This window comes from Oratosquilla oratoria, chromosome 8 (assembly GCF_046742065.1).
Source record: "Oratosquilla oratoria isolate Oo_2021 chromosome 8, ASM4674206v1, whole genome shotgun sequence".
Taxonomy (NCBI): domain Eukaryota; kingdom Metazoa; phylum Arthropoda; class Malacostraca; order Stomatopoda; family Squillidae; genus Oratosquilla; species Oratosquilla oratoria.
The window spans coordinates 54,688,903-54,713,195 of NC_134784.1; the positions used below are offsets into that span (position 1 = coordinate 54,688,903).

General features: G+C 38.2%; 2 protein-coding genes across 2 annotated transcripts; both read left to right on the forward strand.

Annotated features, from left to right (window-relative positions):
- Window positions 1–3,821: 3,821 nt before the first annotated feature.
- LOC143027742 (protein YIPF1-like) lies at window positions 3,822–20,210 on the forward strand. The gene is made up of 8 exons (XM_076189246.1): window positions 3,822–3,920; window positions 5,123–5,159; window positions 5,336–5,442; window positions 13,645–13,825; window positions 13,941–14,054; window positions 14,460–14,614; window positions 15,156–15,338; window positions 17,160–20,210. Exons 1-8 carry the CDS (start codon window positions 3,888–3,890, stop codon window positions 17,457–17,459), a joined length of 1,110 nt encoding a protein of 369 aa, XP_076045361.1. The 5' UTR covers window positions 3,822–3,887; the 3' UTR covers window positions 17,460–20,210.
- LOC143027741 (putative inactive tRNA-specific adenosine deaminase-like protein 3) lies at window positions 7,961–10,651 on the forward strand. The gene has a single exon (XM_076189245.1). The coding sequence runs from the start codon at window positions 8,200–8,202 to the stop codon at window positions 9,325–9,327; it is 1,128 nt and encodes a 375-aa protein (XP_076045360.1). The 5' UTR covers window positions 7,961–8,199; the 3' UTR covers window positions 9,328–10,651.
- Window positions 20,211–24,293: the final 4,083 nt, after the last annotated feature.

Sequence of the window (24,293 nt, forward strand, 5' to 3'; positions counted from 1 at the left end):
GAAGTGGAAGACCGAGATAAGAAGAGCAGAAAATTTGTGATCAATTATGTGCCTCCGAAAACAGCCTCATGGGAGGAGAGTGAACATAAAAGTATGTTAGAGGACACAAAGATAGCATTAACTAAAATAATGGAAGACGGAGGAAGAATAGTTATGATGGGCGACTTTAATTGCAAAGAAATCTGCTGGGAAGAAATGACAGTAAAGAGTGGTGATGACTCATGGGGAAATGCTCTACTTGAGATGATTACTGACCATTCAATGACACAATGGATACAAGAGAACACTAGGTATAGAAATGAAGAAGAACCATCGAGGCTAGACTTAATAATTACATCTGAACCTAGAATAGTGGACAAGATTGAATATAAAACACCAATAGGTAAAAGTGACCACATATTGATTGAACTGGAACTTAATGAAGAAAAATATATGAAAAGAAATGAACAATATAGAAAAGGAAGAATGATGTATGAAAAAACAAACTTTGATAAAATAAGAGAATTCTTCCAACAAGAAAACTGGGAAGAAATATACAAAGAAGAAACAACAGTGGAAGAGAAATGGAATATTTTGACAAAAATTTACAAAAAAGGAGTGGAAAAGTATGTCCCAAGACAAAAACAAGAAAAAGAATATGTAAAATGCTGGTACAACAAAAGTTGTAGGGAGTTAAAGGACAAAAGAGACAAAGCCTGGAACAGATGGAAAAAAGACAGAAGACCTGAAAAATGGAAAATATATACTGGTTATAGAAATGAATATGTACAAAAGTGCAGAGAGGAAAAAAGAAAATATGAAAAAGATGTTATAGAAAAGTGTAAAGATCAACCAAAACTATTCTACAGATTTGTAAACAATAAACTGAAAAACAAACAAGACTTAGAGAAATTAAGACAAGGAGGAGTTGAATACACTGAGGAAATGGAAATGGCAGAAATTATGAACAAACATTTTAAATCAGTGTTTACAAGGGAAAATATACAACCTGAAGAGATTGAGTGGAAGGAAAAAGTCCCCCCTATGGAAGAAATAGAAGTAACAAAGAATGAAATATTGACACACTTGGGTAATTTTGATGTCAGAAAATCGCATGGGCCAGATGAAATAGCAAACTGGATTCTGAAAGAATGCAGGAATGAACTGGCAGACAAAATACATAGCATAATAAGCAGTTCCTTAAAAGAAGGAAAAGTTCCAGAAGATTGGAAAAAAGCAAATATAGTACCTATATATAAAGGAGGAAATAAAGAAGAACCTACCAACTATAGACCAGTCTCTCTAACAAGTACAATAGCAAAAATATGTGAAAGAATTATCAAAAGTAGATGGGTAAAATACTTGGAAAAAAATAACGTACTAAATCCAAGGCAATTTGGATTCAGACAAGGACGATCATGCGTCACCAATTTAATATGTTTCTATTCAAGGCTAATAGATATAATACAAGAAAGAGATGGATGGGCTGATTGTGCATTTCTAGACCTAAAAAAAGCTTTTGACAAAGTACCACATAAGAAGTTGCTTAAGAAATTAGAATATGAAGGAGGAATACAAGGTAAATTGCTAAATTGGATGGAAGACTTTTTGCAAGAAAGAAAAATGAGAGTAGTGATAAGAGATCAGCACTCAAAATGGAATGAAGTAATAAGCGGTGTCCCGCAGGGAACAGTTCTGGCCCCAATAATGTTTGCTATATATATTAATGATATGGATGAAGGAATTGAAAGCTATATGAGCTTCTTTGCAGATGATGCAAAATTACTGAAAAGAGTGAAAACTGAAGAAGATTGTGAATCACTACAGAGAGATCTAAATAAAGTACAAGAATGGAGTAGGAAGTGGGAGATGGAGTTCAATACAAAAAAGTGTAGTATAATGGAATTTGGAAAAAGCAAAAACAGAATAACAGGATCATATAATTTGGGAAAAGAAGGAATAAAAAAAGTAGAAAATGAGAAGGACCTGGGAGTCATTGTTATGAATAATATGTCACCTGAGAAACATATAAATAAGATTTTTGGAGAAACTTATAATTTAATAAGAACAATCAAAGTGGCATTTACATACCTGGATGAAGAAATGGTGAGGAAAATCCTAATCACCCTGATAAGACCAAGATTGGAATATGCAGCAACGATATGGTCACCAAGTACAAAAAAATGTATAAAAAAACTTGAAAGAATACAAAGAGCAATTACAAAACTGGCACCAACACTCTCAAAACTATCATATGAAGAGAGACTACAAAAACTTAAACTACAGACACTAGAGCAAAGAAGAGAGAGAGGAGATTTGATAGCTATTTACAGAATCATGAAAGGCATAGAAATTACTGATAGAGAGAATCTGATAAAATGGGATGACAGAAATACAAGAGGACACGGAAAGAAAATAAAAAAAGACAGCTATAGAAGAGATTTTAAAAAGAACAGCTTTCCTCACAGAGCAATAGACAGTTGGAACAAGTTAGATGAGAAAGTGGTGTGTGCAAAAACAATACATGAATTTAAAAATAGTTTAGATAAAATGAGATATGAAGACGGGACCCCACGAGCATAGCTCCCCTTCCCGTAAAATACAACTAGGTAAATACAACTAGGTAAATACACACACACACACACAGACACACACACAAGAGGGACAACACGAGCATAGCTCCCCTTCCCGCAAAATACAACTAGGTAAATACAACTAGGTAGGTAAATACACACACACACACACACACACACACACACACACACACACACACACACACACACACACACACACAGGACTCGGTGGCGCGGTTGGTAGAGCACTGGGCTGGGAAGTACGATAGTGCTCGCAGTACCCAGTTTGAATCTTGCCCAGGGCCGAAATTATTTCGGTATCGCTGTGCTTCGGGTCGTTACTTTGACTCTCGTAGGCTGTGTGTGTGTGTGAAAGGTCATAGCATTACCCATAGATCGGTCATACGAGCTCTGAGCTCTCTTCCGGGAGGGAAATAGCTGTCGATCACGAGTCCAACACTTGATCCAAAGACCAAGGTGAATACACACACACACACACACACACACACACACACACACACACACACACACACACACACACACACACACACACACACACACACACACACACACACACACACACACACACACACACACACACACACACACACACATATATATATATATATATATGTATATATATATGTATATATATATATGTATATATATATATATATATGTATATATATGTATATATAAGTATATATAATATATATATATATATATATATATATATATATATACATATATATAAACCCTACTGGCAAACATGAGCCTTCTTCAATATTGTACATAATTTTTCACTAAACTCTCCCAAAAACAACGCTTTGATGTACATATATTTTCACTAAACTCTCCCAAAAAAACAACCCTTTGGTAATCGTAGGAAAACTACATACGTGCATAAAACAAGTTTTCAGTGTATTTTTTCCTCCTTTTTCTACATTTCTTTCCCACTCCCTCGTCCCTCGTTTCCCTTTCTCCGATCAGCAGTGAAATTCCACATATAGATCTAGATATCAATTTAACTTTGATTCATGTTTGAAAAAGAGATATGAATGATTCGTGAGTTTGCATGTTTGATCAACATTACTCAAATAGTTTTGAAAAATTATAGATATAAAAACTATATATTTCTGGTGGGATACATTTACCTTTATACAAGCGTACAATGAATGTGTCAAATAATTATTTGCAAAATTGTTTTGTTACCCTTAAGAATTTTATAGTCCAAAGGCTATCGTTTGTTGTCAACGTCAACAGCACGATAGGATAATCGTACTGTAAAGACAACTGCTGGTGTATGCGTCTACGTATCAACGTGACGCTGTCAAAATGTCTTCAGATTTTGCAGTATTAGATATACAGGTATCTGACATCGATGAATTAGTCATCTGAGTTGTAATTGACTACGTATTATAATTTTGCTGTTATTTGTACATAAAGGTTGCAACAGTTGTTCTTTTGGAACTAACGTCTCAATAAGTTAGTTGCGGCGTATTTCACATTGACCGTCATCATTAGAAAACGACAATTTCAGTGACTGATAATATTAATCTTGTTCTTGTGTAGCCAGACTTATAGTTATCGTGTGTGAAACCACGGTAGTAATTCATACAATGAAAGCCATATTAATTGATGTGTATGATAATTTAAGGGAACTCCATTAACGGGTTTTTTCTTTCCTATTTTGAATAAGACAATCTTGCATGAATCATTGTAATTAGAAAAATAAATGGAGATAGCTTCAACTGCTTATTGAGTATTGGCTTAGGCAGCAGTAAATTAAAGTAAAAATGCTTGGTTCATAATTTTAATCTCTAAGCCTAGGTCTCTAAATCAACAAAAGCCATAAAAAAGGTGTAAGTAAATGGATAGTTATCATGAAATTTATGTTGTCCAATAGCTCCCAACCTAACATAAGCTAACCTAATCATTTTGTAAAAAAAAAAAAACACTTTCAAAGAAAAGAGTGTCATCCAACTTTTCTGACTTTAAAAGATCTTTTAATTGTCAAAATTAATAAAACAAATGCACATCATGATACATTGGAAAACATGTCTATAACCTCAAAATTAATGCAGTTATTATTAACCTATAAATGTGCCACAGTGTAGGGCTGGACTGTATCTGCGCCCACAGAAATATGTGAGCCAATGTATCAGGCAGCAAATAGGCCGTGTTGTTACTACGATCATATCAACTTACAGAAGGAATCTGGGTTTCTGAGACTTTTATCAGGCTAATAGATTAGATAGGAAAAACTTGCAGACAAGAATTATAGTTTAATTGAGTAATCGTTGAAATAAGGAATAATGCCTTAGGATTGTGTATTGGTAAGTCCCATTCACTTATGCTCCATGGTATGTATGAAGTCTCTCTCTCTCTCTCTCTCTCTCTCTCTCTCTCTCTCTCTCTCTCTCTCTCTCTCTCTCTCTCTCTCTCTCTCTCTCTCTCTCTCTCTCTCTCTCACTCTTTCTCACATCCTTGAATTTCAAAGTAATTTAAATTTGGTTATTTCTTATTTGAAGGTATTATTTTTGTTATTTCATAATCCTTTTCTTTTGTAGAATGATGATAATGAGATAGGGGATCTTCATTTCCAAGGTTTGTATCCTAACATTTCTCATCAGTGTTTTCATATTGTATGATACTAGATTTTAATTTCACATGTCTTTCAGATTATGTGAATACTCTATATACATTTGCATTGTTAACATTATTAATGTTAATATTTATTTACTTGTTTATTTTTTCTTTTATGTGTATTTTGTCAATTTCAGATTTTGGGCAGACGCAAACTCAGCCCCTTTCCGATGTCAAAGGGCGTGAACAGACTTTCCATTTTTCTGATTTTCCTGAGTCTCCGGAATCAACAGAAGAACAACAGGTATGTTTATTGTGCATCCAGATTGTGTATTGTTTTCAGAAGCATATAGTATTTTAAGGCTATATCCAGTGTGTACTTTAAGATAAACCATTGACAAATGTTTTCCCACATTATTTCAACTGGTTTTTTGTTGAATAATCTCATGGTCAAAATCTATATATTCAAACAAAGTGATCCAACCTTCTCTTAAAGCAGTCTCCATCTAAAGAAGAATTAATAAAGAATAAGTAGATAGATAAATAATGATAAGTTAGGAACAGAATAATTATAAACTAAAGGAAAATACTGAGTGGAAAACCTGCAACAGGACAGTAGTTGGCATTAATCATTATGTCCTCGTACAGATCTCTCTAGAAAGAGACTTTTGTTGTATTAGTGTGAGGTTGCATCTTTGTCACCAGCTAAAAGTAGTTGGAGGGGAATAGTTGCCAGTTGTTAGTTCACCATGTATGAAAAGGTATAAAAAATATAGTTGAAGTTAATAAAGTTAGATCTTGGTCTCAGTTTGGGGACATAGTGTCAGAGCCTCAGGGCTATATCTCCCAGAGTTGGGTGCATTACCGTCAGACAGGTAGTGCGATACTGAAAAATCGATATATGTACATATATGCATTGTATATATGTATGCAATGACAGAAATGCACCCTAGATTTCTTGGTAATGCACTATCTGTCTGACAGTAACGTGCCCAGTTCTCACTTGATGGTATGTAAGCTTGATATTTAATACTTAATAGAGACAAAACTCCCAAGAAATGTTGATCTACAGTTAGGGAACAGTAAATGCACTATCAGGAGATGAGACAGAGAATACAAAGATGTTGGGGTAATGGCTGTGAAGAAGTTATTTTGAGTGAAGACAAACTGAAGCAATCTGAATGTTAGAACCAAAGGGCTGGAAGGAGATTTCATGGTGGCATATGCTTCCACCCCCCCCCCCCCCAAAAAAAAAAAAATCTGTATATATTAAGGGCTTCTTCCCCCTCATAAGGGAGGTAGCTAAGCCAAAGGCACGCACAAATGAAACTGAATACTAAGACATGTTATTGGACATGACTCTCCAACTATCAAATTATAAAATAAAGTGAAAGTAAAATGCTAATGGGAGACTTTAATTGCAATGTGGTCAATTGGGAGGAGTGGGAAGCAAGTGGTAAAGTGGATTCCTGGGGTAATACCCTGTTAGATATAGCATTGGGGAGTACAATGATCCAGAGGGTAAACAAGGTGACTTAAGTAAGAGAGGATGACACTTCAGTGAGATTGGAATTGCTATTTATCAAAGAGCCAGACATCATTAGCTCTTGTAAGTATCTTTGCCATAGATGAAGAGTGACCATGTGACAGAAATTTCAGTTGGTAGCTGGGGAAATAGAGCCAGAGAACAAAAAATACAGGCAAGGCAGACATTTCAGGCTTGAATGAATTATTTGAAGAAACAGACATGGAAGACTTCATGAATACCACTGGAACTAAGAGGCAATTGGAAACTGTTGTACATTTACAACATTGGACGAACAAGTCTGTCTCTTTGTGGTGGTGATGAGAAGAAACACAACATTACCAAACAAATTCATATTGGAATATATTTAGATAACAATACAATACTTTTAATGTTTAATCAATAACCACAGTCATCATCAGGTGAGATATAAATTTAATGAATTATTGCTATATAGGTTGTATAGAATTTTTGATTACGCGGGAAAGGGACAGTCCAGTAGAGTGGACTTTTGTTTTATTTAGGCACTGGTCACTTTGTTTGTTTACAAAAACACTTGTTTCACATCCGGGTTGTGAGTGTGAAGGAAGGATATATAGAAAAGAAGTCTTATTGTTATTTTGATAGTGATCTTTGTGCTTTTTTATGTGATTAAATGCTGATAAAGGTCCTTTGGTTCTTCATTGCTGTTGATACATGCCTTGGCTGGCTAACTCCCATGTGATGAGGAAGAAGCCTTTTAGTATGTAGGTATACTGTACATATGTATGGATGTGTGTATATATCTATGTATTTTACCAATCATTCTGTTGTCCCAGATCTCTCTTGCAAGAATCTCATGGTTCTCATGTAGTATACCAAAGGTCATTCCCCCATATAAGAGGGATGGCTGTATCAAAGGACTCACTTCATACATATTAAAACTTGGTCAGTACCTCCTTATCTCTTCCAAATCACCACCTCTTGAATAAAAGGTCAGCCCTATCCTTGCCCAACTCCTTTGGCCAAAAATAATCCACTGCGCTGCCTCTGACCCAGGGCAGTGGACAAGATGCAGGGATGACCCGTCATCCAGGAGGTGCCAAGATAAGAGGGGAATGGAGTGGAGTGGATGGGAATGGTTTTTACGCCTTTTTCTTTTTGGCCAACTCCCTTGTAAAGGTGAAAAAGCCTTTGGTATATGTATGTATGTACGTACTTCCATGGTCTAATAGGTGCCCCCCCCAAAAAAAAAAAAAAAAAAAAAAAATATATATATATATATGTAATGATTGTTTGTGCTTCTTATAGAATTAAATTCAGTTGAAGATTTTTCTCAGATTAAACTCACCATGCTGTACAGCAGTATGTGTATTTACTCATTAAGTAGAGTACATGGTCTTATAGTTCAATATGTCAGTATTTGTTTTAATAGTCTATTTATGAATTAGGTTTTAAGATTTAATTAGTAATAGTTTAATTTTGTGGCATGTTGCACCATAACATAACTTAAAGAAAAATCTTCAAATTGTAGTGATAGGAAAATATGTCTTACAGATGGGCCCAGCTTTAAAGAAATGCAAAAGAGAGGAAACACCAGGGGAGTCAAAGAGATTTAGTGGTTGCGTGAAGGTAGAAGCGGTAGTGCCCCTTGACGTGCAAGGCCCCATACAGCTGACGCAAGTTGTTGTTGCTGGTATTGCTGATAAAAAACAAATATCCAAGGTCATACAGTTACTCTCCCTCCACGCATCAGTACGAGAATTGCAACACTTGAAAAGAGTGCGCAAAGTTGCTGTGGATGGCAAGGAAAATGTTCTCGTGTACATAGATTATGCCAGAAAATACGGATGTTTGAGAGAAAGTATAACAAGTAAGAATAACCTTGAAAGATTATCAGACAATGAAACTAAAGCAGTTAAAACATTATTGGAGAAAAGTGGTATTTCCACAGAGTTTTTTGCATCTGATTATTACGTGTCAAATGTGCCCGTACATCCACCAAAACTAAGAGAAAGGTATGAACTATCTACGGCATATTGGCCGTGTTCATTTCATGAGGATATGTATTTAAGCCAACTTGTACATAGCACCTTATTTACTGATAAAGATAAAACTGATATTATGAACTACATGAATGAGTCATTTGAAGTTGCTAAAACTGGGAAAATGAAAGGGCAGCGGGAAGTTGGTGTTGTCATTGTAGATCCAGAGAGTAACAAAATCCTGGCCAGAGTTCATGATGAAAGCAGTTCCCATCCGCTCTGTCATGCAGTGATGATGGCCATAGACCAGATTGCGGTACTCCAGGGGGGAGGAGCATGGAGGCATCTTCACAGAAAAGAATATTTACCATTAGGTGAAGCAGTAAATTCCAGTAAAGCCAATGATGAAGAAGAGAAGGCCCTTTGTGATAGGACAGAACCTAGTTTTAGTGGTGATATCCAGGGTGCTGGAAGCAAACAAGCGTATATTTGTACAGGGTTCAATGTGTTTGTAAATAGAGAGCCATGCATGATGTGCTGCATGGCACTCCTGCACTCACGAGTGAATAGAATTTTTTTCTCGGATCTCAATCAAAAGGAAGGTGCTCTTATGTCCAAAACAAGACTTCATACTTTATCTGGTATTAATCACAGGTTCGAAGTGTTCCGAGTTTATGAGGCAGATCGTGAAAACTTGTAGAATCAATAGTTACTCAAAAATGCATCATTGTTGCTGGAGTTTTTCAGGATTTTTGTTGTGGTTATCATCAAATAGGATGTTATTTTGGGTAATTATATGATTGGCCTTATTGGTCTTTCAAAGCAAAGTATTGCACCAAATTGATGCATTTTCCTCCTATTGGATAAGAAGAATGTATTTACCAGTGACCCTATTCAAAGAACAACACAAAATTTCTTCTCTGAATGACTGGGCTAAATCAGTGACTGTGGCTTGTTATGGGGGGGGGGGTGGCTATGGTTCTCATGCAAGACCAACCTGGGGTAGTGAACTGACCTACATTCAGTTCAGTTTGAAATAAGAATTTCTAAATTATACTGAATTTCAAAGAACCCATATCAAAATAATCACGTGGGAGAAATTGACTAATTGGCAACTTTCATTCACTCACCCATGCTCTTGCCTTAAGGAAGAAAGGTGGTTAGTGCGGCATTGTTGTCTGTGGGGAGTGCTTCAGTATAATTTAGCAATTCTCATTTTGAACTGTGCTGACTGTATCTATGTACCAAACCTTTTCTTCTCCTTGATAACAGCCCTTACATGCCTTGACTGTATCTATGTACCAAATCTTTTCTTCTCCTTGATAACAGAACCCTTACATACCTAAGTGCTGCCCCGGGGCAAAGTTCTCAGTGATGCTCCCTCTCCACCATCCCTTACAGCCTGTTTTAGCTATTGGCTTGTGAAATAATTAAATGGATTTTAAAATTTGTATTTAGTGTCCCTATTGCAGAAAGGATAAGGGAAAAATATTTCATATTCTGTTGATTCGAACGCAAAATTCGTATATTATGTTAAAATATTGAGGGCTCCTTTGACATGTCCAGACTAGAATTGCTGCCCCCCAATGCATATACCACCCCTCCCAACATGTGAGGGCCCTGCTTGATAATGAAGGTAGCCAGTGAAGGCATGTACTCGCCCTCACCAATCCTTCCCCTACATCCGAGCTTCTTGTGGATGAAGAGCCATAACCCCCCCCCCCCCCAGGAGTAGTGATGATTAAGATATTATAAGGTGTTTGATAATGTATTAATGATTCTCATAATTGGTCACTCAGTAACTTTATTTTTCTGAAATAGAATTCCTTTGGGTAGCCATAATAAAAAAGATGAGGGGTTTACTGAACAAAGTTTAGTTACTTGAGATTTTTGGTCACTCACTATATGAGGTTTAGTTTACTTTTGCAGCAAAAGGGTTAGTACACTTTGTACGTGTATTTTACATACATGTCTTACATTTTTAGTAAATGAGTAATATGTATATATTTTTTAATTTCAGTAAAAGAATAAAGAAAAAAATTGTTTGATGTATACCTAGTACCACTGTTTAATGAAGTGGCCTTGCTGTGGATGTGCTGTGTCTTGTGACACTGCTTCTGACCCAGGGGAGTGGGCGAGATGCAGGGATGATCCATCATCCTTGAGGAGCCAAGAAAAGGGGGAGGGAGGGGGTGGAATGTGTGGGAGTGTTTTTTTTTTTTGTTTTTTTTTAACCTCCCTTGTAAAGGGGAAAAAGCCTTTGGTATGTGTATGTATGTACCAATATTTAGATAAGTAGGCAAGATGCTCGCTGGCTGAGCTGGTTAGAGCTTCACTACTTGTGGTGGAGTTCAAGGTAGTAACAGTTTGAACCCTGTCACCAGTGAATTGGAGCAAGGGCATGGTTAATTAAATCCCACACTACAAAGTCCATTGTAGCCTCCTGATAGGGCTGACACTCAGTCTTCGGACTGGGCCTAAAAATTTTCTGTCAAATTAAATTCTATTTTGTGGCACTTTTTACACATGGAGGAATGAAAAACTGGCAATTTCTCCCCTATTTGTACTTTTAGCTGATGACATAGAAACCACGAATACAACACAAACAACAGTCCACTGTTTCTTCTGAAAGAGATCTGTTGGGAAGGCACAAGGATTATTGCCAGCTGCTGTTTAGTTTTTATGTATATATTTTCTGGATTTGAGGGGCAAAATTTTTATGTTTTTATGATAGGGGTTATTAGGCTGGATAGAGTGAGAAATGAGGAGGTGAGGAGAAGAATGGGGGTGGAAAGGGAATTGGGAGTTAGGGTTGATGAAAGAGTATTGGGATGGTTTGGACACATGGAAAGAATGAGTGAAGAAAGATTAGTAAAAGAGATGTGGAAGGAGTGAACATGAGGGGGCAACCAAGGATGAGATGGATGGATGGGGTAAAGGGGGCATTAGGAAAGAGGGTAATGTCTGTTGAGGAAGGACAAAAGATAGGGTTGAATGGAGAATAGTTGTGTATGGATGATGCTGTGATGCATGAGGGGGAGTGGGTGGGTGAGGGAGTATGTGTGAAAAATAAAATTACACAGCCTGAAGGGATTTCTTCCTGTATTCTCCATTAGTGCATAAGGGGATGGAGAGGGGTGGTCACTAATTTAATGAAGCAGCTTTGCTGTGAATGTGCTGTGTCTTGCAACACTGCTTCTGACCCAGGGCAGTGGGCAAGATACAGGGATGACCCATCATCCAGGAGGTGCCAAGATAAGAGTTAGGGAAAGGGGTGGATGGGAGTGGAGTATATGGGGATGGAATGGGTGGGTGTGGTTTTTATGCCTTTGTTTTTTGGCTACCTCCCTTGAAAGGGGGAAAAAGCCTTTGGTATATGTATGCATGTTTCATTTTATATACTTTTTCTTTATAACCAAAACCACAAAAAATGGCGCATCTTGTTGTAGACCTGATAAATGGCCATTATTAAAGCATTGACTGAGACTGACATAATATTCAGTCACAATTAAATTTCCATTCCACTGTTTAACAATAACTTAATTTTTTCAATTAACCTCTTCAATACAAGTCAAACTCTCGTGCATAGCATCAGATGCCTGATTTACGATGATGCATCACAATGATGATGATGATGTGGTTTAACGTCACAAACTCCCCCCTATCGGAAGGCTAGGATGGTAGAGGGCTTTGTAGCATGGAATTTAATGAACCATGCCCTTGTTTTAACTTTGCTGGTGGCAGGATTCGAACTGCCATCCTCTCGACCTTCGCCACAAGTAACAATGCCCTAACCCCCTCAGCCAACAAGCTTCCTGCATCACAATACTCACATTATAAAATATAAAGTCACCATTGATTTACTTGTTCTCTTTCACTCGGGGTAATAATAAACACAGAAAACACAATCAAGCCAGTTCATAGAATTTGGGGATCACTCAGTTACAACTACAAAATAAATATAATTAGGACACCAACACCGGCATTCCCGTTTACCCACTTGTGCCTCATGATGCCTATGTAGGTGTCATCATATGGAAGAGGTTAACACTCAGAAGTCCTTTGCCGATAGTAACTGATGGTGATAGACAAGAGGAGGTGATCTCTGGAAACTCTTGTTACAGTGTACACAGGTGGTAGTGCAGGCCCAGTGATCATTTTGTAAGGGAACAAAGGATACTACAGTTTGGTGGCAGCATGTATAACTGAGTAGCCCTCTTTAGGATCCACCCTGTTTACTCCATATACGGAAGAGGCTAGGGAAGATGCCTCGTACATCATCCTCTTACCCCAACTTGGCTTGGGAGCCACCCCCAGCAAGGTCACCCAAATGTGGTTTGAATAATAATGATAATGACAAGAAAACAACAGGATGGGAGCACTATGTCTCCCAAAATCAATGTTCCCCCTTCTGCATTCTCACCCTTTCCCATGACACTTCCCTCTTAATGGAGTGAAGACCCTCCCCCCCCCCATCCATCAATCAATCCATTGCTCCAGGCCTCTGACAGAAGAACCACAGCTCTTGGATAACTGGTAGCTCCCACTGGACTGATCCTTAGGTCACTCATGGAAGATAGATTGCATTGTTGTCAAAGAATAGCTAGTATGGAACAGTGAAGATAAGTTTCTTAGTGTCCTCTGTATGATGGTTACATCTTGGGCAGTTTGATTCTGTGGCCAGGCCTATTTGGTGCTGGTACTGTTTTAGTGTTGGATGGTGCTGAATGCATGTATGCATATCTCCTTTCTTGTCAGCTACAGTTAGGTACAATTGGGCAAATAGAGGCCATGCTGTATACTACATTGCCCAATAGTCATAACAGCTGGTACAAATTCTGTTCCTGGAGTGACCTGTGGGCCATCCCAGTGGTTGACACTAAATACTTAGGCTGTGGGCCTCCTGGAAGAGAAATGAGGCTGTAGATTGATGGAAGCCTTTATTACAGACATCCCAGAGAAACTTGATTGATAATCATGATGAAAAAACTCATGTTGCTTCATTGTTTATTTTCAGCTCCTTGAAGAGCAAGAAGGTGAAAAAAAAACAGGGCCATCTTTTTGGACCTTTGAGTTCTATCAACAATTTTTTGACATAGAAAGTGGTCAGGTTGGAGATAGGATCATATGGTCAATGGTACCTAAGCCTGGTGTCAACTATCTGCAAACTTATATCAGACCAAAACCTGATCTTTATGGTAAGGTACCCTGTGTTAGATATTTTTTTATTATTGTGAAATAGTGTGTTCTTGCTTGCTCGTTTCATAAATAACAAATATTTGTTTGATTTGTTGATATTTTTTTTCGTTTTAGGTCCATTTTGGATTTGTGTAACCTTGATCTTTACAACTGCCATAACTGGAAACTTAGCTAATTATATCCAGAATCTTCCGAACTCTGATGTTTGGAGATATGACTTCCACAAAGGTAAGTGTTATTAATTATTCACACATAGTTATTTACAAGATTAAATTTTCTATTTTCAATTCTGTGGGTCAGAAATTAATTTGGAAAAGGATCTTGACATAGTAGATGCTTAAGTTTTTACCTTAATACCAATCTTCTGTATTGTAATGGGGAAAAGCTAGGCATGGTATTTGTATTTGTTACATTGTCAAGTTTTAAGCAAAAATGTTTCCCAACTTGTTCATATCCTTTGATAATGACATCTTTTATTGACATATTAATGAATAATGTTTCTTCTGTACCTGTGAAAATGGTGTCTGAAACATGAACACAAGCTGTGTTATATACTCTTATAATATATCCTACAATATATCTGTGTGTGATAATATACTATGTCTAAAGTTTTGGTGTAACATTTCTTTGCAGTGACTTTTGCAGCAACTGCTATATTTACCTATGCTTGGCTGGTGCCTTTACTGCTGTGGGCAGTCGTCACTTGGCGAGGAAGCAGGGCAGACCTGGCTTTAGTGGAACTGCTCTGCATCTATGGATACTCATTGTCAATATTTGTGCCTGTATCAGTAAGTAATGTTGTAGTTTAAAGTCATGGCTATACAATATTACTTTAAAAAATTGCTATATTATCATGTATTAAGTTTTATATAAGTAATAGTGTTGGTGGTATGGTTTAGGAACATTCAGACACAGGCAAAACACTCATGTCATGGTCATATACAATGCTTTTCATTAGTTCTTCTCTTTCTTCTTATTTCTTTACTATTTTCCCATGATGTAATCAGATACTTGCTGGTTTAGGATTTGCTTAGTTGTGGGTTCAAATCCCGCACTTCTCTCAGATTCCCAGCTGTGACTGTTACCTGCCCCAACATTCCAAATAAATGGGGTACATGTGACAGCTTTGGCTGCAGGTGTGTGCCCTCTGGCATATATTCCTCGGCACCACCAATCTCATTTTTTGCTATTTCACATTGGTTAACTAATCCTCCATTGTTGTTAACATTCAGAATGATGGTCCATTTTTGTATATTTCTTGTCTGTGAATTCCCTCAAATGTATTTATATGTGTATACAGTATGTAAAGTTTATATTAACAATTTACAGATACTGTGGATTGTTCCGGTGCCTTGGCTACAGTGGTGTATTGCAATTGTTGCTCCTGTGTTAAGTGGGGCTGTGCTTGTCCGGACTGTGTGGCCAACATTAGCACATGAGACGAAACAAATTGCAATAGGAATTGCAGTTATCATTCTTGTATTGCATGCAACACTAGCTCTAGGGTTCATGGTAAGTATTGTTGCAATTGATTGATGACAGTATAAATTGTATATTAACCCTTTACTAAAGGAAAGGGCATCTTAGAGATGAATAAAATTGCCTGGTAATAGACAGATTGAAAAGGTTAACATTGTTTGTGTCTGCCCAGGGCAGTGGGCCAGATACTGGGATGACCCATCATCCATGAGGAGCTAAGATGAGAGGGGGGGAGGGGGAGTGGATGGGAGTAGGTGCGTGCCTGTGACTTGGCTACCTTCCTTATAAAGGGAAAAAAACTTGATATGTAGAAAGATAGATTGTTGTTTGGTATGGAAAGGGTTAATTGAGATGGCTTAAATGCATTTGTTACTGCAACAGACAATAAAAAGATAAAGACCACTTGACATGTAAAGGATTAATGGAGATGGGTTTATTCCCATACCATTCAACACATAGGAGAAGACTCCATTGTACACAATCATGCATGCCAATAGCACAGTATGCATCCTATAAGAGATTTGTGGAAAAAGCCCGTTCCAGCCATTGCATTTCTCAGGGAGACTAGACTGCTCAGCCAGACAGTCTAGGGAATGACAACAACAACAACAACAACCCCAACCCCTTCTTCTCTGACAGGGGATCATAGGGGTGATTGGAAATCTGGCAGCAATCAAGATGAAAGGATGAATACGGCCATATATGGTCATTGCTAAAATACTTTTGAAATATTCAAAAATATTTTTATTAGATCTAGAATATAAATTTGTAAGGGAATACAGTTTGGTTTGATTTGTACATATATACTCTGAAATTAAGATAAAATGGAGTGTGACTTATTTCTTGCTTTATTGAGTAAGTTTTCAAATGTATGACAGACTTTCCTCTTGCATCTATCGCCCCATTCATCCACCCCAGTCTTGGTCATCCCTGCAAGTTCCCTTCATCCACTGCTGTCCACATTCTTGTTTTGCTACTTGTTACTCACTCATCCTTTCTATATGCTCAAACCTTCTCAACATTCTTTGATCAACTCATTTCTGTATTTCTCCCTATTCATTCTCATAATCTCCATCATTCTTGTTAGACAATTTTTCTCAAACATGTTTTTGTTCTCCTTCTCTGCCTACTTCAAATTCCAAGTTTCTATCCCCATATAATGTTGAAGGCACTATTGCTCCTTTATACAGTCCTCTCTTTGCATTTATCCTCAGACACCTATTTCTCGTGACTTTTTTTCATCCCCCTCTCCAGACATGTACTTGCCTCCCGTAATCTATAGCTCACCTCTATCCCTACTCCTCTTATTACTACACATGACTTCAAACATATTGAGCTCTTCACTTCCTCCTGTCTCTCACACTTTAAACTCACCTCCAACCCACCATGATCACAACCCCTCTTATATCTCATCATCAGGGCAGTGGACAAGGTGCAGGGATGACCCGTCATCCAGGAGGTGCTAAGATAAGAGGGAGGGTGGAGTGGGTGGGAATGATTTTATGCCTTTTTCTTTTTGACTACCTCCCTTGTAAGGGGGAAAAAGCCTTGGTATATGTATGTATGTATCTTACTTTTGCCCACATTTAGTTTCAGCTTCTGCTTCTCACATATCCAGTACTGTAAGACTTGAGTGATACTTTACCAAGTGCCTCTTCCCTCCATTATAAGGGAGGCAGCTAGTCAAGGCACACATGCACTTGCACCCATTCCACTTCCATCCACCACCTGTGTTTCCCTCTCATCTTAGCTCCTTGTGTATGACAGGTCATCTCCATCTCTGCCCACTGCCTGGGTCAGAAGCAGTACATAAGAATGATATACTTATGTTATTGAATTTATTTTTGTTTTCAGCTGTATTTCTTTACGCCTCCCGCCAACTTGAACAAACCAAATTTAGAAGAAACTTCAGTTCCCAATGAAGCAGAAGTTAACAGTGACCAACCAGCCAAGGAGAAGGAAGCTGCAAAGGAGCCCCCTGAAGCCAAGGACGAGCCACAGGATGAAAAAGTGAAGGAAAATGAAGAAGCGGTAAAGAAAAAAGATGAAGCTGTTAAGCCAGAAATCAAAGCAAATGAATCAGAGGTACAAAAGGGAAAAGATGATAGTAACAAGAAGGCTAAAACTGAGGAAAAGAAGGCTGCCTCGAGGTAAACCAGTGACCCAAAAGGCTAAAACTGAGGAAAAGAAGGCTGCCTTGACATAGAAACATAAGCCTTGTGTATTGTTTATTTATGATTTGCGTCTGCCTTCACAATGATATGATCATGTGATACAGCATTATTGTGTGTGGGTTTAACTGCTTTAATTTTTTTTTTTTTTTGTTTTTTGTTTTTTTAATTATTATTATTATCTTGGCAGTGTTTATTGTAACTAGATTAACAAAGTTCATATTCCTGTTGTCCATATTGTTTAATTACTGGTATGACCAATCTTTTTTAGTTCTTGATATATTTATTTGTCACTTTGTTATGGGATCTTTATTAGTGAATTATTATACAACCATACAAAGCTTTTTAGAGTTTATGTTTTCACAGTTAATTAAGTAGTGAGAGCAAATATTTCATAATCATGAGGTAACTTACTCAGTTGTCACTTGACATGAATTGGGTTTGTGGTCAAGAAAAATATTTGGTACAGGGTGATGTGTTTATGGTTAAACAAACCACATGTGATAATGTACATTCTCCATCTGCATTTTCTGTAGTTTTGCAAATCATTCCTGTTTGGACAGTAGTTGTTATTCAATATCAGGCACAACACAGGGAGGAATTTGTCATTTGTTTAGGCAGGAACAATTTTAGGGTACTAGTGTGGTATTTGACTTGCTCCACTGGCACAACTATCAGAACATGACATTATAAGGAGTAACATGGTGTTCTCAACTATTTATTGTTTATTTATATATTTGTTTTTTTCCTCAAAGGATTTCATTCAGCCATCCTCTTATAAGGAAGATTGAAGCCTTTGTGCATGTGCGTGTGTGTGTATGTGTGTGTCTGTGTGTATATATATAATACATTATATTGAAAAGGAAAACATGTCTAGTTGTTGAAATATGAATAATGTAATTGACATTCACCATGGAGCAGAAATAATGCACTTGTATATAGTATTGAATTGGTGTTATTCAACAGTTTTATTCAAACAAAGCTGGAGGCCACTGTTTTATGACATTCCATAAAAGATTCAGTAAGACGGGTTCTTGTGTAACGGAGCAAGCACTGGAATGAAGAGTAGTCTAGAGGGCAATCTTGTTGAGTGACAATGACGGCCTCATTGAGTGGTGTGTTATTTTGAGCTTCAAATTCCTTATTTGACTTAATCTGATTTTTCTGTCATGAATGTAATGTCAAGAGTTTTGTGTCTGTACATCATATACACACAAATACTGTATTTTCAGGTAGCTAAGTCAAAGTATATATACATGTATATGCAGTACATGTTGACACAGGAGTGGTTTAGTAGCCACTAGTGCTAGCTGCAAGTTAACTTACCTGGCAAATTAGTGTTGACCCAAGTATAGTTTGGAGGCAAGTTTACTAACTTTTCGTTGGTATTGGACAAGTAGAGGGGTAGTTTACAAGTTGCTGGCACTAGCAGCTACTAAACTAGTCCTGTGTCAATGAGGCTTCATTAAGGAAGAGTTAAAAAGTGCTGGCTTCCAGAATGAAAAGAATTTTTATAAGATGCAAGACCATAATTCTACTACTAATGTTTAGACATCCTTAAAAAAATTCATGTGTGGCACATACACGTGTAGGTCATCGGTGAATTAATGGAGAAATGGAAATATTCTTTTGGCCCAATATGTGTAATTTTTCCTTAAATTTATGTTGGATCACCCTATGTAGAGGATCATTGAGCTAGCCAGACAAGCAAGTGCATTCAGACCCAAGAACAAAATAGTTTGAGAGGTTGGTATCTATTTCCTTGCTTCCCTTGAAGCGGCAAATTGTTCCTATTTCTCTTAACTTACTCTTTCCATCAACCCTCTCCCATCTCGCTCTTCTGTCTTCCTCCCCCTTATATCTTGTATGTACCAAGACGTTTGCCTCCTCTACCATCATCTTTCTTCTCAGAAACTCGTACTACATTTTTATCCTGCTGTCTTGAACTACACATTTGCCTAACACTGATGCTCCTCTTCCATCTACTCTTATTACATGCTCATACAAGCTCATCGAGAGTTTGTTTCTATTTTCTTCATGCACCATTTTTGGTACATTTTTCTGTAGTCCTCTTTATTACACTTTATCTCGCAGCATATATCCCACAAAATTAATCTTTACAATTACCTTCTTCCATGAGACTGATTCCTAAGTACAGAACTCTCTTCTGTATAGCAACAGTCTTCACTATGTTTTCAACCACATTCACTTTCATTTATATGAATTAGGTCTATAATTTTACACATTTTGGTGTTCTTTGTGAGTTTCACGTTGCTGTATCCAATAAATATCTAAGACTTCCTTCTTACTGAATTTTAAGTGCTTGCCCTATTTTGATAGTATTCGTCACCCTATTCATAAATTCCATTTCTCGCACATCTATCCAATTTTGTCTATGCAGTTTTTCACTCTCTCATTGATATATTATTAGCAAAATATATGTGGTTTATCTATTCAGCAAAATAAATGGCAGAAAACGAGTAAACAGGTCATTGTCATATTTGTATATTGTTATTAAAGAAACAGGTGAATAGCAGTCATATCTATTCCTTTGTTGTGTGAGAAATTGTTAAATTCTGTGAGAAATATATATTTTTTGTTTGTAGAAGGAAATAGGTTTTGAAAATCTGGTGTGTTGTAAACAATACAGGCTTTCTTGAAAGTGCAAGCTTTGTGGAAGATTAAGATGTATGTATGCAACCAAAGTGCTATTTCATATTAAAGATACACAATATATTTCTTTCATTGAGGATAGTCCTTCAACTTAAGATAAGGAATAATTTCAGCATATGATACCACTGCTTTGGGAGAAGTAGAGGTGAAATTCTTTCTAAATTGTAGCCTTTCATCCCCGTATCGAGCTGTGGAACAAAGTTTTCATGCCTGCTATGACTTCCATTTTGGAGTCTTTCCTGCAGCCCTATCCACCTCATGTGTCTAAGACAGTGGATCTCATTCTTTTTCCACTCCATTCCCACCTTCATGAATTCTCAACATTTGTGTGGCTCCCGTTCATGTCTCCCAAATCCCACCCTGTCTAAAAAAGGTAAAAAAAAAAAAATAATAATAATAATAATAAATTGTTGATGAAGAGACCCTGTACTATGTTACAAAATTTACAATCCTAATTATCAGGAGCTTATTGGCTGAGCATGTTAGGGCATTGCTACTTGTGGTGAAGGTCGAGGTAATGGCTGTTCGTATCCCATCACCATCGAGGTAAAATAAGGGCATGGTTCATTAAATTCCATGCTACAAAGTTTTCTGTAAGGGGCACTGTCATAGCCTCCTGATAAGGGGGTTTGTGATATTGAATCAGCCTCATAATTATCTTCTGCCAGTACACTGAATTTTTTTTTTTTTTTTTTTTTTTTTTATGTGCCAAGAAAGAGGGAGGGAAGGGTGGTGAATGGGAGTGGAGTATGTGGGGATGAAATGGGTGGGAGTGGATTTATGCCTTTGACTTTGGCTACCTTCCTTGTAAAGGGGAAAAAGTCCTTGGTATGTGTATGTATTTATTATTTTTCTAATTTAGATTCCTCACATTATACAAAAAGGTATAATTTGTAACAGCAGGCCATGGTCCCCCTAAATTCTTTTCATGGCTACTTTAGGGGCCATGCCCACCAGGCCAAGAACCACTGGCCTTAAAAGAGGGTGGCAAGACCCTGAAATGGGGTTTGGAAGTAAACTGAAGGAAAACAAACTACTGCCTCACCACCTCTGTAGCATTGTTGGCTGGGTTCTTCTCCCATCTGGCAGTTGATGCCAAGAGTAAGGCAGTGACTGAGACTGACAATATGTTCAGCGATTGTCAATCTTTTCTACCACAAACAATAACTTCATTCTATCATACATACATACATATACCAAGGCTTTTTCCCCCTTACAAGGGAGGTAGCCAAAAAGTAAAGGGCATAAAATCATTCCCACCCATTCCATCCCTGAATACACTCCACCCTCCCTCTCATCTTAGCAGCTCCTGGATGATGGGTCATCCCTGCACCTTGTCCACTGCCCTGGGTCAGAAGCAGTGTCGCAAGACACAGCACATCCACAGCAAGGCCGCTTCATTAAATCGGCGACCTCCCCTTCTCCGTCCTCCCATGCATAAAGGAGAAGACGGGGAGAAATCCCTTCGGGCTGCGTCAAAATTTGCTCACACATACTACCTCACCCCCCATCCCCCCGCCCATTCCACCTCATGCACTCACAACATCATCCATATACAACCATTCTCCATTCACCCGTCTTCTGTCCTCTCCCGTCCTTCCTCAACTGACATTCCCCTCTTCCCCAAAGCCCCCTTCACCCCATCCATCCACCTCATCCTAGGACGTCCCTTCATGTTCACTCCCTCCACATCTGCCTTCCATACCTCTTTTACTAGTCTTTCTTCACTCATTCTTTCCATGTGTCCAAACCATCCTAATACTCTTTCATCAACCCTATCTCCCAACCCTCTTTCCACACCTGTTCTCCTCCTCACCTCCTCATTTCTCACTCTATCCAGCCTAGTAACCCCCATCATACTTCTCAGACACCTCATCTCAAGCACATTCAAACTCCTTTTCTCTTCCTCTCTTATGTTCCATGTTTCTGCCCCATACAGTGCTGTTGGCACAATCACTCCTTCATATAGTCTCCTCTTAGTATCCATTCCCAAATGTCTATTCCTCATTACACTTTTTAATCCACCAAGGCATTTACTCGCTTCTCTCAATCTACATTCTACCTCCACCTTCACTCCACCTTTTCCTGCCACATTTGCACCCAAGTATCTAAAACTATCCACTTCCTCCAGTTGCTCTCCCTTAATGCTCACTTCCAGATTACTGCCACTTTCACCCTTTGTACATCTCATCACCTTACTTTTACCCACATTTATCTTCAGCTTTCTTGTATCACACACTCTTCCAAACTCTGTCACCAACTTCCTCAATCCCTCCTCCGATCCTGCCACAAGTGCAGTGTCGTCCGCAAACAACAGCTGGCTCACCTCCCACTTTTCTCCATTTTCTTTAACCATCTCCAATCCATGACCCACTACCCTTGCATTTACCTCTCGCACTACCCCATCCATGTATAAATTGAACAGCCAGGGCGACATAACGCATCCTTGACAAAGTCCCACCCTTACCTCAAACCACTCACTCTCTCCATTTCTAATCCTGACACAAGCTCTACTACTCTCATAAAAACTCTTGACAGCTCCTAGAAGCTTTCCTCCTATCCCATATATCCGCAAAACCTCCCACAGTGCCTTTCTGTCTACCCTGTTGTAAGCCTTTTCCAGGTCCATAAAGGCCCAAAAAACATCCTTCCCCTTTCCTATAGCTTTCTCACATATCTGTCTTACCACAAAGATCTGATCTACACAACCTCTACCCGTCCTAAATCCACACTGTTCTTCACCAATTACTCCCTCTGTTCCTCTCCTAATCCTCTCCATCAAGATCCTCCCATAAGCCTTCCCAACTACACTTAACAAGCTAATCCCTCTGAAACTACTACATTCACACTTGTCCCCTTTTCCCTTGTAAAGTGGAACTATACAAGCATTCCTCCAGTCCTCCGGCACTCTACCCTCTCTCCAGCAAACATTAAATAACCTCACCAACCAGTCCACCATCACTGTACCTCTTTTTTTAGACATTCTGCATGGCATCCATCCAGACCAGGTGCCTTACCTGCTTTCATCATCTTAACAACTGCCTTCACTTCATCCTTCCTTATTTCTCCTCCATTTTCCTCACTCATCACGGTCATTTTCTTAGCATTTCCCACTGCAGCTATCTTTCCCTCCCTATCCTCCTTCACATTTAGCAACTCCCTAAAATATTCTGCCCATCTTCCCCTTATTGCCTTCTCTTCCATTATCATCTCTCCATCTGCACCTTTTACCTTTTCTTCTCTACTTGATTCGCCTCCTCTTCCTCTCTTAATTTCTTTCCAAAACATCTTTTTATTACTTTCAAAATTTTCTGTCATACTCTTACCTCATTTCACATCTCTCCTCTTTGCCTCCTTTACTTTTTGCTTTACTTCTCTTTTCTTTTCTTTGTACCTCTCATATGACTACCTCGTCCTATTTTGTAACCAATCTGTAAAAGCTCGCTTCTTCTCTTCTACAACCTTCTTTGTTTCCTCATCCCACCATTCACTACCCTTTCTTCTATTTCCTCCTGTACTTCTTGTTCCATACACTATCTTTACACACTTTGTGACTCCCTTCTTGAACCATCCCCATTCCTCCTCCATACCTAGCTCTACTCTATCCTTCACTCCTCCTTCAGCTTCTTTCTGTACTCCTTCTCCTTTTCCTTTTCATTTAAAGAGTTCACTCTAAGCACCTCCCTACCTTTTGTCCCTTTCCTCTTCCTCCATCTATCCTCCACTCTCAACTTACCTTCCACCAAAAAATGATCTGATATTCCCCCACCCTCTCCCCTTAGCACATGTACATCCTTAACTCTTCCTATCATAATCCTATTTACCACTACATAGTCCATTAATGCTCTATCTACCACCCTCTCCCATGTGTACTTATGTTTGACTTTCTTCTGAAACACTGTATTTGCTATCATCAACTCTCTTTCTAGACACATTTCCACCATCAACTCTCCACTATGATTCTTTCCTGGAACTCCACATTTCCCAACCACTCCATCAATTGGACCATTTCCTACCCTAGCATTAAGGTCTCCCAGAACTATTACATTGACATTTCTCCCTAAATCCTCTATGCACTCATTTAAATCTATCCAAAAAGCCTCCCTTTGTTCTACGCTCCTCTCAATGCCAGGTTCATATGCAC